The following is a 21,212-nucleotide window of genomic DNA, read 5'->3' as shown; positions in this document are numbered from 1 at the left end:
TATTTTCAGTACTATATGTAACCATTATTTGTATCTAGGTGGGTCTGTAGCAAGCCAGTTTGTTGTTATGGCCTTCCTGTCAGCCGTGAGAAGAATTTGACCAAGTAATTAACTGTTCTTATATTTCTCAAATATAAGCTGGAACAATTCTTGGTAACCATATATCCTAGTACCTCATTTATCACAGAGTTTACTTTGTCCCAAAATGGTTCTCTTTTGGGGCAACACCAGAAGATATGTGCATGGTTTGCATTTATTTGACCACACTGCCTCCAACATGTTTGTTCTTTTAATAATTGCTTACTTTTTAAATTTGGTTTAAGAAAGAAACTTGTTGAATTTTTCCAATTGAATTCTCTCCATGTAAGCGAGTTTGTTGATGCCTATATTGGATTTTTCACTCTACTGAACTCTATGAAGTAGGTTGAGATGCACACAGATGAAAACATTAAAAGGATTTTGAAGAAGATAATATAATAAAAAAATCGACCCATAAATCTGTTTGCATGAGCAGTTCTCTCATGAAGCCAACTGTTAAACTGAGTATGATGACATTTGTTTTGTTTACGTTGCATGTAGTAGAAAAGACATCACTGTGAAACAGAGTTGAACCTGTGTAGGTTCATTGAACTTCTAACTATAAACACTCATTTTTACATCAACAGAAGACGAAAAGGATTTTTTGTATAAATAACCAGGTCCATTTATGCACATCTGTGAGCAGAATTTGCAGTAAAACGCTGTCTCTACCTGATCCATACCAAATGTGCTCACATACCTCGAGTTAGCAGTATTTCAAAGCATTTTCTGAGGTTAAATAAAAATAATAGTATTCCTTACTCAAAACAAGTATTCAGTCGTGTTTTTGTCAGAATGAAATATGAGGAATATCTACGTCACTAATGAAATAGAACAGACTGTGTTTTTCCATATCTACTGAACACTAGAACTGATGAAAACATTAGCCTCTGTCTTTTCCCCTTAGTCTTTCCTGTTCCTAATCAGTGATTAGACTGTTAAATGTTCTGTTTCATAAGTGAAATGACTTTTTTTGTTATGTGAAAGAAAGTAGCTTTAGTCATTACTTAGGTTGTGCTTAAGGGTCCATTCTACATCCAGAGACAATGCAAAAACAGGATCATTTCAGTGGCACAGAAGGCCTCTTATGGAAAACTTAGAACCTTATTTTTTTCCTACCGTTTCACATTAGTTAATTTAGAGTTCGCTGCAGAAAAAATGTGACTGATGAAGGAAAGAAAATGTGAGACTGAGTGTCTTTATGAAGAGACTCAAAGATGTGGCATGTACACTACCGGTCTAAAGTTTTAGAACACCCCAATTTTCCCAGTTTTGTATTGAAATTCAAGCAGTTCAAGTCCAATGAATAGCTTGAAATGGTACAAAGGTAAGCGGTGAACTGCCAGAGGTAAAAAAAAAAAAGGTAAGGTTAAACAAAACTGAAAAATAATGTACATTTCAGAATTATACAAAAAGGCGAACAAGAAATGGGTTAACAACTTAAAGGTCCCGTATTATGCAAATCTCACTTTGTGACAGTTTTCTTATAGTAGTGTGTGTTGCAGTAGCCTCATTATGAGGTTGGAATTTGAAAATTGTCTGTTTCCTCCCTGCCTTGCTACACCACAGTTTGTGAAAATGCCTGCTCAAACGGCCGAGTTTGAGTTGGCTCCGTTTATGACGACATAAGCGGATTTAACTCCTCCCCCTGACTGTGCCCCCACCCTGGCAAAGCGAGCCCCGCCCTGGCATAGTACCTCTTGGACAACAAACATGGCGAAGGCGAGACACGCAAGTTGTGGTGTTGTTGGCTGCACACACCAACACGATAGTTTATTTTTGCTCCCCACTTCCGAGCCTCTCCATAAAAAGTGGCTGGATTCTATCTGTGATGCTCATGGACCAAACAACACTCCCAAACGCTTGTATGTGTGTGCCCGGCATTTCACGGACGAGTGTTTTTTTAACATAGGCCCATACAGCTCTGGCTTAGCACAAAGACTCCGAATCAAGAAGGACGCAGTACCAACGCTTCGTGACCCAAGTACAAGTGTGGGAGATGTAAGTTCTTATCATTTTTTGTATCTTTACTGCATAACCCTACATTACGGATAAGCGGGTGGTTGTTAATGTGTACGTCTAACGTTAGCATGGCAGCTAACATAGCTCGGTTACTGCTGCTAACGTTTGCGTCCCCGTTAACATGCAAGAGCTGGTAATATCAAGAGACATCCAACAGAACTACTTTGAACACGGGCCTTTTGTGGTTGGCATCAGTAGAGTTAGCATCAAGCTTGTTAGTAGCTGCCTGCATTAGTGGCGGCAGGCATCTTTCCGTGTCAGGTCCACGAACCCGACACAACACCGCCGTTTTCCGTCGGGGCTAAATCACGCCTCAAGGCAAAGAAAGCCAGTGTTTGGAAAGACGTTCTGTCTGAGACATGTGTATTGTAGACGAGAGAGCCATGGCTTTAGTCAACATTAGCGCGTAGTACCGCTAGCGGAAGCCGCATCCTCTCCCAGAGAGGGGAGGGGGAGTGGGCGTGGACAGATGCGTTCATTTGCATACCCGGAAGCAGGCCCATAAACAGCCTGTTCTGAGGAGGGCTGGCGAGAGCGACTTTTTCGACCGCTGAAACTCTGAAAAAAGGATGATTTTGGGGCGAACAAACTAAAATACTATGTTTTTGGGCTTCTGAGACATATATGACGTGACTGAAAAATAGCATAATACGGGACCTTTAAAGCAGTTCTGCAGCAATGGAGGTTGATCAAGCCTCAAAAGTTGGTGCTACCAATTCCTACAGGTGTCCCAATGCTTGTGAATTCCTTCCAACCCCCTCTGTCTGCATAAAAGTAGTGTTGGAACACACTTTGGTACCATACCATTGTGAGCATTATTTGAACAGTATTGTACTGCAGAGAGTAGTGTGTTATTATAAAAATGGAAAAGAGGAAAAGGCAATTAATGATAGAAGAGAGACAGACCATCATAACACTTAAAAATGTAAGTCTGTTTTACTGAGAAATGTCCAAGAAAATCAAGGTGTCAGTAAGTCCAGTTTCCTTCATCATCCAAAGGCACTCAGAAACTGGGGGAAATGCTGACAGGAAGAGGTCTGGCAGAGCCAAAGACACAACAGAATCAGAAGACAAGTTTCTGAGAGTCAACAGCTTGTGTGATAGGAGACTCACAGGACAACAGCTTCAAGCACAGCTCAATAGTGGTCGTAGTAAGCAAGTCTCAGTTTCAACTGTGAAGAGAAGACTTCCAGTTGCAGATTTGATCAGTCCATAGCACCTTCTTCCAGTCGTCCACTGGCGGTGTTTCATGGCCCAGGCAAGCCTCTTTTGCTTATTCTGAAAGGAAGAAAAGAGGGATATGTCTGCAAGATGAAGGATACCAGCCCTCGAGGACCAGGACTGGACACCCCTGACCTTGAGCATCAGTGTGAGCAGGGTTTGAACCTGCGCAGGGAAACCCCGTTGGATTTCAAGTCCAACACCTTAACCACTCGGCCATCTCAGCTACAAAGAATAACTGAATTGTTTATTGAAAAAAATGCATTAATGAAAGCTCTTTATGAAAAACACAAATTTGGTGATTTCTGGAGCAACAAGGGTATGATACACATACAGTATATTTTAAGAAGTAGAACTGAAAATGTATGTATGTATGAATGGATGGATGGACGGACGGACGGACAGATAGACAGATGAAAGTAAAGCTGTGAAAAGGCAGCTCAGGATGAGCATCAGCTTGAACAGAGGCCAACACTGTGAAGGCGAAGACACACCAACCCAGTTTTCAGTGGTTGGACATCGTTAATGCTATTGCCATTCTTTTCAGCCGATTCAACTTGTGTAAGTGGCCGTTAGCCAGTCATTCAGTCTGACCAATCCCATTGGTGGAGGGATAGCCCTTGACTAGCTAATCAGTGAATGAGAAGACCAGAATCTTTCTTCTTCCACAAGAAGAAGCCCGAGTGCTGACAACCAATTCTTCTTATTACTAGCCATCCGTTCAGAAAGTACAACAACAATCCTTCTTGACTGCTCAACTCTCTCCTGACAACAATGACTGACGACAGTGAGCTGTTTTGGTCTAGAGCAGGGGTCACCAACCCTGGTCCTCGAGATCTACTATCCTGCATGTTTTAGATGCATCCCTCTTCCAACACACTTTATTCAAATGATAAGCCTGTCATCAAGCTCTGCAGAAGCCTGATAACGACCGTCAGGTGTGCTGGAAAAGAGAATCATCTAAAACATGCAAGATAGTAGATCTTGAGGACCAGGGTTGGTGACACCTGGTCTAGAGAGATGTTCTGTCATTTTGGGTCACAATACAGATTTGTGCCCCCTGCTGTTATGGCAACATTGCGCCTCGCACAAGCGCAGAACATACGCTCAAGTTGATAGTCGATTTGGTGTGTTAACACTTTTTTGACCATGTTGGGAAGACAGGAGCCAACTGATCATTCGGGCTACCTTTTCTGGTGACGATCAGCAGTCAATTTGATGTGTCTTTGCTTTTAAGTGACAGAGGGCCGTAGATAAGCTCTTTACAGTTAATTCTGTTCTGTAATTATTATACATAATATGGTGAACAAACAATAGAAACCATACAGACCTTAGTGGATTCCGATGTCAACAGTCTCTTCACAATATAAACCAGAACATGTGTTAGATGATATAAAACTGGAGGAGTTTCTGGTAGGGCTCTACTGTGGTGATATTTGCTGAGTAAGTAAAACGATCTTGGAAATAAAATAACAAAGCACACATTTTTTATTACAAATATCATTACCGGGGAAGCATGTGGAGAAATTAATACAAAAGTTTCCATAATTCTTTGCCCTTGAGGAAAGACAGTCTGCATTACAAGTAAATGAAACCACTTGCCATTAATTACGCTTAGCAAATGAGATTATCCACAGCTGTCAGGCCGCACACACACACCAGACAGCGAGCGTGTGTTCTCACTTCCCCTGCCATGCCTAATTTCATTATTCTATTAAATAAGGTTCATTAACAGTAGCCGGATAGAGAAACTTCACTTCTGAGGTTTGATAAACACAGAGACTGTGGATTGTGAAGTAATGGAAGTATTCCTTTCTCATTTCAGCTCAGCTCTGCAGTGTATTCAAGCTGTAATCACTTCAGAACCTGTACTTTTTAACTAACTGAATTATCTAGATGACTTTAAAGCGTTTCTATGTCGTATTTCAAACCCTCACCAGCAGGAGGCAGACACACTTAGGACCAAAACTACAAATGAATCAACTCTGTGTATCCACCGACTGTATCAGTTACTGAATAAAGTATAAAGCTCATTCTTCTTTGTAGTTTTTTTTTCTTGGTTCAACTGGACTGGTTTAGCTCCAGTTGAACCAAGAGAAGAACTACCAAGAAGAACGATGACCTGGGCAAATGAGAACCTACACAGACATATACAGCTCATTGTTTCCTCACATCTGTATTATGGTTTTGAGTTTTCTTCTTCAAACTAAAACTCACAGAAGCTCAAAATAACACTGCGTCTTATAATCCTCACATGTTGCGTCAGCTGATAGTTGACATTATAGCTCTATTATCTTTGCTCTGTTAGCTTAGCTCTGTTTAAAGACAGAAAATAGCCACAGTAAAACCACAAATCATCTCTGTTTTCTGTTGGGTTTATGTTGTCAGTAACTGAACTAAAGATCTGTTTGGAATCTAACAAAGTCAGAAGTGTCACAGTTTAGTCTGAACATTGAAATGGCTAGCTTTATCACTCCTTTTCTATAACTGACCGTTTTCAGCTGATAGTTTTCATCCTCAGCTTGGCCTTAACCAGCAGAGTGACTCACTACTCCCTGTAGTGGTCACATAAATCCTCCAGCCCAACCCTGGAAATGAATTGGCAAAAACGACATTTTCTGACATGTTTGGTGCAAAAACATAAAAAATCTAGGTGGTCCGATATGTTGGTAGTCCTTATAGGGTTAATGGTTGGGAGTTAATTACTGATTAGAGTACTCTGTGTCTAAAGAGGAAAAATGAGAGATGAATGAGTAGTGAAATGTGTGGGAAGGTGTGAGGGCTCAGCCAATGTTAACCCAAAAACAAACACAGTTATTACCTTTTTCATCCTAAAATAAATGGCCCCATTAGAGGTGATGATGCCAGTCATTAAAACACCTCCAAACGTCCACCTGCCGCTGCCTTCAGAAGCTCCAGACTCACATCATTACATTCACATCCCATCTCACAGCTCTCGCTCATATCAGCCCACAACTTAATGGCATCACACGCATGATATAACTGCAAGGTGCAAGGTTAATGCAGAATAGTTTAGTCTGCACTCTTCATTATTCTAATGACTTTTAGTTTGCAGTTCAGTGCCCTCCAGAATCAGCAACATGGGGGAAAATGGACCAAACAGGCAGTAAATACATAGGAAGAAACAATCCAAGTAACGGGATTAATCTGCACAAATATTTCACTTTTCCGATACTCCTAGTGTAATTGGAGATGTGCACTACTCATGAAAATCTATTTTATCATCATCAGCACAAAACCTCAAGATCTCAGACATGCTGATGTGACAAATTTTTTGACACCTGTTTTATAAATAGCTAATACAGGTCTCATGAAAAAAACACTCACATTACATCTGATATCAACTTGCATAACAGTAAAATTCTCTCAGATTTTTATAGATCATTCATTTATTCATTCATTCATTTTTTTCACATATATATATTAAAAGATCCAAGTATAAGAACATTACATTTTGCATTTACATTATGTGAAAAGGGACACCCTTGGGAAGCTGATGTATTGATGATGTGATGAATGTAATGTTCTTATACTTGGATCTTCTAATATATATGTGAATAAAATGAATGAATGAATGATGATAAGACTAAAGCTAAAAAAAAGTAGGGAAACATAATTTCAGCTGAAACAAAACTGACTAAAATACCAATGACAGCCAGTAATAATGGTTTGTGTACAAGAAGAAAATGATTTTGCATATTTTGAGTTAAGGCTTTCCTCATAACATCTGAAAAAATCAAAATAAAAAAAAAGCAGTCAGTTCCTCAAAATAAAAAAAACAACTAATATTTAACATGAAATTTAATGTTTTCACCTGTAAATCTGCTATAACTAAAACTAATCAAAAACCAAATCACCTAGATAGAAATTTAATGAAAATATAAAAATGTTAACTCAGTTATCAGTCTTCATCCATATATAAATGATGTGCTTGTAAAAGCTCTTTACTTTATTTTTAGATTTCCCAGCATAAGCTTCCTTTAATTTCCGTGCTTCTAACCTGGAAAATATGGGAGAAAAATGCATGATATATCAAAATCTTGAAAAAAGTGTGGCTGAATTTGTCTCAAAGGTGCTTAATGATGATAAAACCTTTTCCTTTTATAATTTCTCTACAGTACTTATTATCACTAATAAAATCACCTTTAGGGAAAACAACATAAAGCAAAACTTAAGGTTCAGCTGCTTTTCGTTGGGAACTTTATGTCCTATTTTGTTGTAATGATGATGAATGGATCAGACACAGAATAGCATATTAGTTTTGGTGTTATTGTATAATAAAAAACAATCAGATGTGGTTCAACAGCAATAAAAACAAGAAAAGCACTCGGAGAGCGCAGACCTCCGCCCAGACAGATCTGCCCCTCCGATCACCACCAAAATTTAATCATTTCTTCCTTGTGCCAGTATCAACATTTCCTGAAAATTTCATGAAAATCTGTCCATAACTTTTAGAGTTATCTTGCTAACAAACAAACAAACACGCAAAGCGATCACAATACCTCCTGGCAGTGGTAACAAGCAGGGCACACAGACCATATATATATATACAATAAATATAAAATAGGAAAGATCTATGGAAAAAATAAAAACTTATAAAAACAGCACACATAGCATACAAATAAAGTAATATAATTTATACAACAATATAATAATATATCAGTTTCACCCTTTATTGCATGTTTTACTCCTTATTATGTGAGGTGCTTTACAGAATATGTCATTTCATAGGTGTTTCCAAAAACTTGTGAAAGGATAAATAAGTACTTCTCCAACTCAACTTTAAGAGTATTTCTGTGTGCAATGCAGTGCAGGAAATGTAGCATGAATTTGTGATTATTACCCCGTCCCCTGAAGGTCAGGCAAGGGGTATTTTTTTTGGTTCAGTTTGTTTGTTAACACTAGCAGCAAAACTGTTAGTTGAATTCATACCAAATTTAGTTTATAGATTGTCAGTGACCGAGAATAAATGTCATTGCAGTTTAGGAAAAATAGGTCAAAGTTCAAAATTTTTTTAATCAATTTTTAAAATCTTTTATTCTCTATTTACTTATAATGGGCAAAATTTCACCTCTGTAGCAGCAAAACTATTGGTTGAATTCATACCAAATTGGGTTTATAGATTGCCAGTGACAGAATAGATGTGATTACATTTTGGGAAAAGTAGGTCAAAGTTCATTCAACTGAAATATTTATGAATTTTTAAAATCTTTTTTTCCTCCCATTTACTTACAAATTTCAAATGTCTATAAACACATCAATTTTCTTTCAATTTGCTTTAGACTTGGCACACATATAGAGGCAATAGATATGCTGACATCAGCATACACACAGGCATGATGACATCAGCTGGATCAACGCCAAAATAAGCTACAATACATGCGAGGGGAAGGGTTTGTTGTGCTTGACACTATCTGTTTTACAATTGCCACATGGCCTAAAAGTGAAATAAAACATCAATAATTTCACCAAATATTTCACAGTGTCTGTTAGTAAAAACAGTGCTGTTAGTATATGTACACACAGATTTCTTCTTAGGTGAATGATGAAGAATGTGCCCTAAAATGGCTCATTAACTGAATGTTTTTCAGTGGGCAGGCATTAATATTTTACAACCAATAGATATTAAATGTAATTGTCCCTGCAGCCTATATTACTCTGTGTTTACGGCTGTCTATAGAGAATATTCACACATTCATTGCCGAAAATGAATGCTATTAAAAGGTGAAAAGACTGCATATAAATCTACTCCAGCTGATTCGCCTCATGGTTTCAGGGCTAGAAGACTCAGTTTTACTGTTTTATTACAAGCTTTACAGGGACATTTCATTTCTTATCATTTCTTTTAATCCACTTTTCTAAAAGCTCTCTTTTTCCTGTCTTTCTGAGTTCTTTACATCTCCATAAAAACTGGGCTGTATGTTTGCAGCTCCTTAACCCATAAAGACTCAAATGTCCACTGCTGACCAAAAGCATTTACTGATATAAAGTGTTAAAAACTGTTGATCCACTAATCCTATCAATACATGTAAATAATTGGTGTAAAATACAGTTATTCATCTTTTCATGGTCATCAGATATGACCCATTTGGATGTTCAGTTGGATGTGTAGTTACCATGGAAACACCGTAATCTTCTACAACATTGATTCACAAGTAAAACCCATGGAGTTGGATCAATGACAGTGGATGGACACACTGGGTTTATATTGAATAATGAAGAAAATGAACAAAAATGAATTTAAAAAAATCTACAAAACTATAACTAATGTGGCAGAAGTAAGCAAAAAATGATCGAAAATAAAGTAACAAAAGAATAAAACAAGCAACCAAATTAATAAAAAATGATTAAATCTAGATTGTAGATGTTTGTTTTTATGTTCATTTATGTTTATGTTTACAGATTCTGATATAAAACCCCTCAACTTTAGACTGAGCTTTAATGAACATCTTCATGATCAGTGAATTAAGTATAGGAAAATAACAGATTTTCACATAAAAATGCAAAATACAGAGCATATCAGAGTAGATTGTGATAAATCATTTAAGAAAGGTTAAGAATAGAGGAAAAAACAACAGAAGATTGGTATGAGGTCATCTTGCAAATATTAAAAATGGAAAAATTTACTTACTGTATCAGAATCTAGAGGAATACATTTTATCATATTTGGGAAAAATGGATCAAGTTTGTATCCTCTAGTCACCCAGAATTTGTATCACTCCTCTAAAAATGTCCACTTTTTTATAATCTCCCTGTGTTTATTCTTTGTTTTATGTTTTTCTCCATAAACAAGTGCAATGTTTAAAGAACCCAGAGGTATTCTAATGCTATGATTGTTTTTAAGTTTCAGAGGTGTCTATGTTTACAGTACAAAAAGCCATTAAATGTATAAAAAGAAGATGTATTGCTGATATTGGAGTAAAAATTATGGCATGACATAAATACATATTTAAAGATGTGTAATTCATTAATGGTTTCCAAAACATTGGTTTATAAAGATATTTTCAAGGGAAACAAGCAAGAATGATTTTTGATGTATTGATTGGTAGAATAAAACTGATTTGGATTTGAATGTAGGTGAGGTATATATAAGTGTTTACCTTCTGCCTAAGCCTGTTTAGTCTCAACAGAATTCACAGTCAGCTGACTTAAAATCAACCTCACTGATTGTATGTTTTGTATTATGGAAGATAACTGAATAAACTTAAACCTTAAACCTTAAGTGAGAAATACCGAAACGCTAAGCACCCAGTTTATATGATAGTTTTTACACTTTTGTATGTATAAAATGAGAAATAAAAAAGGGCTCTAATAGATAACATCTGTATGAATGATAATGTTGGAGATATTTTGTCACCTTTTTTTCAATAAAAACAAAAGGAGAAAAAAAAGGGAAAAAAAATAGAGGAAAAATCATTTGGAAGTGCCATGAAAGTTACACTGGGTCTTTATGGGTTAAACCACAAACCAAATCTGCTGATAATCTTGTTTGTGCTTTAAAAAGTGTGTGACTGGGTTAATAAGACAAAGCTAAACCTCCAGATACTTTCAGTGTGAAAACCCCGTCCTTATCAACAACACCCTTCAATTACCCCAACTGGCTGGAAGCTGCTCTTCTGTTTGTTTTCACTCTGCTCATTTAGTGGGAACTCTAATGGATGTCACACATTATGTTTGCACCGTTGCCATAAATGTGTTTACCTAAGTCCTTCTCATTATTTTTACGAGTGGGACTGAATATAAAACGATGCAGGATAAGCATTAAGACTCACGGCTGTGATTGGGCTCATTTCTCAGACACAAATAGAGATATATCCAAGCTCAAAGTAGGCTAGTATTACGCTGTGATGACACCGCGACGTGGGGAAAATACTTAATATCTGTGATGCTGTTTTTTAGGACGAAGCAGCGTGTTATCAACCCTCATCAGTCCAGCGAGACACTGGGAAACTGGAGCGTCATCAGCTGAGGAAGCAGACACTTCTAGTAAATATCTTTCTATAATGATGAACATTTGCACTAAAACAGACACGTTAAATATAAATTTGTTGTCTATTGCATGTATCTAACTGTATACATCAGGTTTTTAAAGAAAAAAAATATCACACTGATCATGTACAGGGCCTCAAAACTCAAGTATCAAATATGATACATTTGGCGTTATAGGGTTAAATATGTTAAATTCGGGTGTTTCTTGGTTTTATACTTGCTTGTTCATTGTACAATGTCCTTGAGTGCCAAGACAGGCACTTAAAAATAAAATAAAAATAAAAGATAAAATAAAATGCATTATTACTAATTATATTGTGAGCAATTTCATCATATCCTTGCTAACTTTTCGTGTATTAAACCTTGCTTTCATATCTTCTCTTCATCGTATGGAAAAAGTAGCCAGTGCCTAAACTTCACCATAATGCACTAGTTTCTGAAAGATGCAGTGGTTATTACAGTCTTATTGTTTTCCCACCATTAATAATTACGATACAACAACGTGAATGGGCATAAACATCAATCAGAAGACTTCAGACAGCACTATCCAAACACCTAATGAGGGATTATCCTCTGTTACAACTGTGTTCATCCCACCAGTAGAGTTCACAGACTTTTAGAATCAATGCCAAGGACCACCGAACCCTGAATGTCAACTTACTTCATTTGACACTGATCACTATGACATAATGAAAGCACAGAAATGGAAAATTGCAGTACCCAGATCAGCTACAGGTTGTAAAATGCATTGGGAGTTTGTAGTAAATGCAACACATTTTCTTTCCAGGTACAAGCAGTTTGGAGGCGAATGAGAATCAGGATGATAAAAACCCAGTGGACTGCGACCTACTCAAGTATCATCCATCAGCATTTTGTATCCGACGTGAAACCAGAGCTCTGAAGAGGAAACAGCCCCTGGTGGATGGTAAAGACCGGCTGCCTTACCAAAGCCATCTAACCTGTAAAAGGGCAGCATGGGCAGTCAGTCAGAAGAACGCTCTGGTCCAGTTAAATGAGCTCCGACCAGGTCTGCAGTATGAGATCCTGTCAAAGACCGGACCGCTACATGCGCCACTGTTTTCTGTAGCTGTAGAGGTGAACGGCCTGCGCTTCGAAGGCTCAGGGCCGACCAAAAAGCAGGCCAAGATGAGGGCTGCAGAATTGGCTCTCCGCTCCTTCATCCAGTTTCCAAATGCTTCCCAAGTTCACGCCGCCATAGGGAACTTTACCAGCACTGCTGTGGATTTCACTGCAGATCAGCTGGAGAACACTGACGCTGTCCTCAAAGACTCTGAGCCATCACTGCATGAAAACTGTGATCCCCTACACTGTAGCACCGCAAAACAGGAGGTGTTCTCCAGTATATACAAGCACAGACGACTTATCAGACTGTCGCTGGACTTTGTCTCCTCTGCCAATCCAATACGACGAGCCCTCAGCGCTTCACTTTTGGAGCACTTCAGCCCGGTGGCACTGCTCAATGAGCTGCGACCAGGACTCAGGTACATCTGCCTGACTGAGAGGGTTTATGGCAGACCGCCGAGGAGCTTCATTATGGTGGTGAAAGTGGAGGGAAGGGTGTTTGAAGGGTGTGGTCACAGTAAAAGGCTGGCCAAGGCCCAGGCAGCAGCAGCAGCCCTGCAGTCACTTTTCAACATAAATCTGGGACCAGAGAGGATGGTAATGGGCCGCCAGGGCTGTAGATCCAAGTATCAGCTACCTCAGGTAAGGCTGCCTGCTTTTTCTTCATTTATCACTGAGTCTTATCAGGCTGAATGCTACAGAACAGAGGTTCAGTAGATGTCAAAGTATACAGTCTAACACAAAACCTGACAATGAAATATCTTCATGTTTTGCATGACATTGTTTCCTCCAATTTGTCTAGTTTCTCCATTCAATGTGTCCTGCCACAAAAAAGGGTCTTTATATTTTTTAAAATATGTTCGATCCATAGGTGTTTGTGTTATGTAGTGAATTTGAAAATAAACCGCTACCTCCTCTGTCTGATATTGCCACTGAAAAGAAATAAGCGGAGAAATCAGGTCAATTAGAAAAGCTGGTCAGTGTGACGTGTTAATGCTTGAGCTCATTAGTATTTATGAGCTCACGCAGGTGAGACCACGCATACAGAATTCATCTAACTTGGTGACAGTTTTTGTCTACAGCAAGCCGGGGTGCTGTGAAAGCGGGGTATAACATGACAAATTCATGGGGCCCAGCACTCCCAGGGCGCCCATAGAGCAGTGGAGGGGGCCCAGTGGATACAGGTCAGAAGTTGTGAAAATTTTGTGTAAGGTCTGACGCACAAGAGAGGCATAGAAGCTGGGAGTCGGACGTTCAAAGTATGTTTAGTTTCATTTTCAGTTTATGCCAGTTTTTCTACTTGTTGTTCAGGGTAAGGGATGCTGAAAAGCCAGGCTCTCATTGGCTACCTGTTAGCAACTCAGAGTCAAGCAGATTAGCATGTTGAATATTCATGAGAACTGGCACAAATCGAGCTGAGTCTTCCAGAAGGCTTTCTATACCACGTTAGAAAGGATAGAAACTTGGTAACCAAGGCATTTTTTCCACAAAAAATGTTATAGAGTCCATAGTAGAACTTCAGACATTACTACCAAAGTAATGAAATACGTGTGGCAGTGCACCTTTAAGACACAAACATACCTGACCTGTACTAGTTTATGTAGTTTTCCTAAAGTATTTCCATAGAACTGGTGAGAATCTGTTGTCAAATATCATCTAACTCAGGAGTATCTCAATTTCATCTGCTTCATTTGATACTGAAATGGAGGGAGTATTCAGTTATCAAATAAATACATGTTATTTGCACCTTTCAGTATAGGTTGGATACTACTGATGAGGTGGAGCTCTGAGCTTTTTCTGGGTTGGCCTTTCCCATTATTTGACTACCTACATATTTGAATGTACACCTGAACAAAGTGGAAAATAAAGTGTCCTGAGAATTATATTAACCACTTTAATAAGCATTCCATCTCCATCTGGGTCCCAGATTTGTGTCTAGTTTTCTGTATTTCTACCCTCATTAGAAGCTGTGTGGACCTATCACTGTTGGACAGGTGTCTGCTCATCATTTTCCAGAGACAGCAAACTAAAAGTGTCCACTACACTTTAGCAGGAGCCCATCGTCTATAATTAGCGACACTGAATTCACCTCTCATCTCTGAGCTCTTGCCAGTGTTTTAAATGATCTGGATTAATGGGTCTGAGGTGCGTCGTATACTACCAAATGGAGTGTACCACACCTCATCACGGCCATCGTGTCCTGAGGCCTGAGAGCTGGATGGTGTCCTGTACACTCATCTGTCGCATCTAAACAACTTCATTATGTCTGTGAGCCTTTGGAGGATTGTCCTCTACGTCTTTCGCTGTCATGCTTTATGAATACAAGAAGATTTGTCTCCTAACATTGGCTCTGAGGGGCTAAAGGGGGTGTTTGAGCATGGCGTCCTGTCTGCAGCATTCAAGTATGCAAACACAGACAAACAGACATGTAGATGGTTTATTAAACCCTCGGGGAGATTCCACAGTGAGGGGGATAAATATTACACATATTGTTCTTTTTAGAGGAGTTTTCAGTTGATTCACAATGGTTTACGGTGCATTTCAATACATCATACCCTCACTCAACACTGTGTGACATAAACAGACAAATCAGTAGAAGGGAAAATGGTTCCCAGTAGGTCAGTTCCTTGGAATAATTAGTCTGGTTAAATGACAAACAATTCTTATCAGTTCCATGACATCATCACATCAAACGCATCATCAGGTCATTTCTGTGTTTTGGTTGTTTCCACTAAAGTCTGATTGTATTTGACCATTAAAAACGACACTAGGCCCATTTACAACAGTTGCAGAGCTTCCATTAAGACAAAGAGTTAAATAACTCCAACATGCACAAGCATTTAACCACAGCATCAAATTAAACTGCACCAATGGAACGTCTGTGATTGGCTGATCAGTGACTCTGGAAGCAGAGTGTACAGCAAGGCATCCTCTGTCATAGCCACTGATGATAAACTCCTCCAGATTCTATGGATACTGTTAATGTTGGTATCATTTCACTGTGTCAACCTGCTTTCATAATTTTTTAAAATAAATTATATCCATTTCCTAGAATTATATTTAGATGATGACGAGGCTCGGGGGCTGCAGCAGGTAGATCTAACATTCCTTTAACTACACCTTTAGAACCCTTTAGGACAGGGGTGTCAAACTCATTTTTGTTCAGGAGACACATTAAGCTAAATTTGATCTGAAGGGGGCCGGACCAGTGAAATAATAACAAAATATATAAATAGTCAACTCCAAACTTTCCTCTATGTTTTAGAACAAAAAAAGTTCAATTATTTGATGAAAATGTTTACATCTACCAATTACCCTTTAAAACAATGTAAATAACATGAACAAACTGAAATTTCCGAAGAAAACTAAGTGCAATTTTAACAATATTATGTCTGTTTATCATTTACACATGTAAACTTACAGATTACAGTAGATCTACATATACACAAAACATTTAATAACAGGCAGAATACTGGTAAACTTGCACTTCAGACATTTCAAAATGTTCATTTTTGTTCAGGTTATTCACGTTTTTGTGAAATGATAGTTTGTTTTAATGTAAATACAGTAAAATGACAAGAAAATGTTTACATTTACAAAGAGAAAAATGTGGAGTTGTTAGTACGTATAGGGTATTATGATAGTATTTTACTGATCCGACCCACTTGAGATCAAATTGGTCTGTATGTGGAATCTGAATTAAAATGATTAATATCATCAGTGCAATTTTTGCATTGCACAAATTCATCCCACGGGCCAGACTGGATCCTTTGGCGGGCCGGATTTGGCCCCCAGGCCGCATGTTTGAGACCTCTGCTTTAGGAGGTTTGTGCCAATCAAATGCAAAATCCTAGTACGTATTTTACATTAAAGAGTTGATGCAAACAAAGCCATTTGTATTACAGTTTATTGCCTAATCCAATGAGAATCAATGAGAGACTGAAAGGGAATTGAATCAATAAGTGATATCAATAATAGAACCACAATCTCTAACTTCTTATCAATTCCCATCACTATGTATGACTCATCTTAGTGTCATAATCTAAACCTTCTGCAGAAAATACTCACTGCACTGGGATGTACTGTATATCCACACATTTGAGCAAAAAGGTGATTTTACTCCGCTGTATAAACGAACACTTGGCAGAATCTTCCCCCCTCGTCTTTGTCTTGAAGATGATTTGTTCACAGCCCACCCCAACTGATCATTTAGCACCGTCCCCCGCTCCAATATGAACTGTCTGTCAGGCGGCGTGACGCATTAATGAACATTATTACAGCACATTAGGGATGAAGGAGGAGCAGCAGCAGACCAAGGAGATTGAGGTGCAGCGGGAAGGCGGTGTGAAGAGCATAATAATCTGACGGATAATTGTTTAACACACTCATTACACACGACCTTGTGCCACTGTCATCCAGCTCCCAAAAGACTGACAAAGAAAATATAGAACATTTAAGAAAGACGGGCAGCAACGGTGAATACTGAGGTCAGGGACTCATGGGTGAGATTCCTGCGAGTGTTAATAACTTCTACAAAGTGACATGTATTACAGCTTTGGCTTTTTATTTCTACTCACATAAATATCTGTGTGTTCAACGAGCAGAAAAAGAACATCAAAGTGATTGCATCTTTGGAAAAATTCCGTCAAACTTTTAGTACAGACTCAGAGTCCAAGACATTCAAAATATTTAATGCAGAGGCACAATATTAAAAACATCATAAATAGTATTAACTCTTGCAGTCAGGGCCAGCTCTGGACAAATTGGTGCCCAGGGCAAGATTAGAATTTTGGTGCCCCCTCCTGGCTAGCAAAAGCATGTGGCCCCAGTAATTATAACAATACCACAGTAATATAAAGTAATTTATTTATTAAAATAAATAAAGGAACAACAGAGGAAATTGTGAGGAGACAGAGTGTGGAAGTGCTTGTCTTTCTTAGGTTTACTTATTTATTATTTCATGAAGGCACTTCTGTCTGTGTTGCCATGGTAGCACTACGTGACACTTGTAGCAATATGCACATTCTATACATCTACATAACCAGGAGAAAGTCAGCTAAAAGCTCAACAAAAACAGCTGTCGGAAAACAGAACACATCTCAAACAACAAGAACTTAAATGGACAAGTACTCAAAACAAGCTAACAGTCCGAGACCAGCGTATGTCACGAATAATTTAATAAAACAACAGACCCATGTGACAAACTTTGCAGCGCTAAGCTAACGCTCAGCAGATCCAAAAGTACAAATATTATTTTTCAGGTCACATTATGAAGCAATGATGATGAATTTGGCTGTTTTCTAATCCTAACTTGGTTTTATATGAATGAAACTTCTCCTATTGGCTAATCCATTGTTTACATTGAAATCATTCCGAGTGGAAACAAATGGCCCAGGGTTTAACATTGTGGGCAGCCACCAGTGATTTTTTTAATTGAGTGTGACACTAGTGCAACCCAGAAGGTGGCGCCCTATGCAGTCATGTACAGTATAAGGCCTATCTCTTTAGCTGGCTCAACTTACAGTCACAAACATCTCACACACACCATCAAGGTCTATTCAGTAATAATCTCAAAGCATCATTATAAGCTGCTTTAAGTCTCTGTAAGCTAGCTTTACTAGAATAAGAGAAGGTTTGTTTGTACATGTAATATGTGTCACATGTACATGTCAACATCTATTGCTCAAACGCAGAAGATATTTGACCTTGTTACAGAAAATGAAATTGTTATAAAAACTTCCAATCAGAAAACTTAAAAAAGAGGAAAAATAAGACTCTAATTATAACATCCAAACTTAAAGCTGCTGGAGCAAAAATCCCGAAAACTACCATCTCCTTCCTTCTGCAGATCTCTCATCTCAGGCCAAATAAAAGAATAAATACAATCATAAATTATCTAATATTGTTTCCCTTTCCCACTGTTACAGAAAACTGATGCCAGTCTTCCAACCTTCATTCATTTCATCTGTACCTGATGAATTAAAATCCTGCATCATCGGATAGATTTTCTACATCCTGAAGCAGAGACGATGAATTGATGTAGAATTCCTCTCAGACTGAAGAATTACAATAAGGTCATTAGGAATTTTCTGCCCTGCAACACTAAAAACTGTTTAAATTTTTAATACCACAGCAGAATGCAGGTCCTACAGTGAGTCTGGTTGAGAAGTGCTGCTATATTGCATGGTTTGTGTATATTTGGACAGCTTTAACTTCATTGAAATGATTAGTGTGCAGTGGTGTTTTATTAATAATCTATCTATTTTAGTCACCTGGTCATTTATTGGTTGACTCACATACAGTATCATCTATAATTTATTCCATCCTTTATTACTGCTCACAAATAGACCTTATAGTAAACTGCAAAAGAGCACTTTTCTATTTCATGCATTGTTAATAAAATCTACATCTCTGGCTCAGGTTATTAAGAATCTTGTATTGAGCATCACTTAGAAGTAAATATATCATGTGTAGTTAAATAAAAGAAAATAAATGAGAATGCAGTAAGACTGTCAATTCCTCTGTAAATGTTTTATTAATGGTTTAACTCCATTTTAATCATTAAAACCCAGTGCATAACTGCTAGATAAACACAATGAGTCATCGACTTAAAGGTCCTAATCACAGTAAATATGACTTTATCTCCTGTTTTCTTGAATATTCTAACAAAGAGACCAGAGAGAAATAATCTTGACAAATGAGGGATGACTGGTTTCTTTCTTTGGATGCATGCAAGTGAACACAGCACATTTTATATTTTCTTGCACATAAATCTTACTTTACAGAAATCATGCAAGTTTAAGAGACAGAGAAAGGACTGGCAGAAAAAAACTATTGACAGATGAACAGAAACACAACAGAAATTCTTTCTGAACAACAAACATTTAAGCAGTGACGGTCCATGAATTTAACTTGTAGACATTCAGTGACTGAATCCACCTTTTAATAACGATACTATACCATAAGTGATATACAACACAATAAAACACAGTCTAACTCAGTATTACATCACACACAGGTATCTGACCTAGAGGATGAATGTCATTACTAAAACAACAAACCAATTACAACAGCTCAGCAGGTCTCCTTTCACTACAACCACAACTGCACCATGTGCATCATCTCAACACAATCAGCAAATTATATGAAAATACAATTGTACGGCTGTCTGATCGCCGCCCTGTGACCAACATGAAATCTCATTAAAGCAACAGGTTCATCTATATTATACAAGCGCTGCTGTCTTTGACAGATACTGCCTTCAGGCTGAGCTTGCAGCGAGGAATGGTTTGGTCTTCATCGGAAACTTCGAAGCCGTACCAATTCCACACAACCAACTTGCTCTTGCTATTTTTAGCCACAAACTTCTCACTCTCCTTAGCAAACAACCTATGGTAGCCCAGAAGCGTACGGACCAGAAACACAAGAGAGATGAAATTCAGAAAAATGTTTGGGAAGGAATGCTTCTCGGACCAAAAAAGAGTTTGTTCAAGGTGCTCTTTGGAAAAAGGGATTCAAAAAGTATTTATCACACTGGAAGAAAAATCCAAGGCACTCTCTTTAAACATTAAAATTACATGGCGTGGTCGTATCTAGACCTCCTGATGAAGGCTTGAAGCCGAAATGTGTTGAAGTGTTTTTTTTTTTTAAACTTAATTTTTATTAAATTTTCTCTTTTTTTTCAGTACAGTACAATTACACATTCAATTACACAGTTCAATTAATTTCTTTTCCCCCTACACAGCTGCAAATATATTCTCATACACCTCCACAGACACATATAATGAAATTTAAGAAAGCAGTAATAATTATAGCAAACAATGATTACTTCAAAAAACAAAAACAAAAAAATAAATAAATAAATAAATACAAATAAAAAAGGCTGTAGATATAGATCTTCGACAGAGGTAGATTGACAGCACTTTGATAACATGGAGTGTTCTTGCAACACCAGTAAATATTATTGCAGTAGTAAAGGTAACATAGGTTCCCATCTTTTAGTAAATATGGTTTTCTGAAGCCGGAGCAGGTGTGTGATCTGCTCCATCTGGTAAATATCCCAAACTTTTTGAATCCATGTATTATATGAGGGAGGTTCTGGTTTCATCCAGCTGATGGTTATAGACTTTAAGGCAGCGGTGAATAATATATTCAAAAGGTATTTATCTGCTTTTCTATCCAGACCTTCAGGTATTACTCCCAAAACTGCCACTGTAAAGCTTTGTGGGATGTTCATTTTAAAAACCTCCTTCACGGCATTGAACACCTCCCTCCAAAACACACTTAACTTAGGACAAACCCAAAATATATGAGTGTGATTAGCTCTATGGGCTCCGCAGTTCCTCCAGCATGAGCTGGGATGTTGGGGATCCATTTTAGACATTATTTCTGGTGTTCTGAAATATCTAATGATTATTTTCCATTTGAATTCCCTCCATGTATTAGAATTTGTAACCAGATGTGCCTCCGTACATACATCGCGCCAGTCATCCTCAGATATGTCCACGTTCGCCTCTGCCTCCCATCTCCCTCTTATCTGCGAGGAGTTATTTTGATTCATAAATAAGAAAATATTATACAATTTAGAAATTACTTTCTTTTCTCCATCACCAGTTTGTAACTCTATCAGATACTTTTCTAGGGGTGAAGGTTTTGCGAATTTATCCCATTCCTTGTGAGTCATCAGAAAAGTTCTAAGTTGCAAATACCTAAAAAAATTTGAACTGGGGAGATCAAAGTCATCTTTCAACTGCTCAAATGTCTTAAATATCCCACCATCAAACAGCTGATGCAGGTAA

General features: G+C 38.0%; 1 protein-coding gene and 1 non-coding gene across 4 annotated transcripts in view; one reads left to right on the top strand and one right to left on the bottom strand.

Annotated features, from left to right (window-relative positions):
- The window catches only part of LOC115437491 (double-stranded RNA-specific editase B2-like), a 50,962-nt gene that overhangs the window by 12,971 nt on the left and 16,779 nt on the right, over nt 1-21,212 (top strand). For all 3 annotated transcript variants that reach the window (XM_030160687.1, XM_030160688.1, XM_030160686.1), the window contains exons 2-3: nt 11,242-11,328; nt 12,119-13,056. In XM_030160687.1, the coding sequence (XP_030016547.1) occupies nt 11,242-11,328; nt 12,119-13,056 (1,025 nt within the window). The remainder of the gene's footprint in view (nt 1-11,241; nt 11,329-12,118; nt 13,057-21,212) is intronic.
- On the bottom strand, nt 3,466-3,547 carry trnas-uga (transfer RNA serine (anticodon UGA)). The gene has a single exon. It is a non-coding gene; the product is annotated as a tRNA-Ser (tRNA).

The sequence above is a fragment of the Sphaeramia orbicularis genome, chromosome 17 (genome assembly GCF_902148855.1).
Source record: "Sphaeramia orbicularis chromosome 17, fSphaOr1.1, whole genome shotgun sequence".
Taxonomy (NCBI): Eukaryota; Metazoa; Chordata; class Actinopteri; order Kurtiformes; family Apogonidae; genus Sphaeramia; species Sphaeramia orbicularis.
Note: the sequence above shows the minus strand (reverse complement) of the source record. Positions and strands in the feature narration are given on the sequence as shown.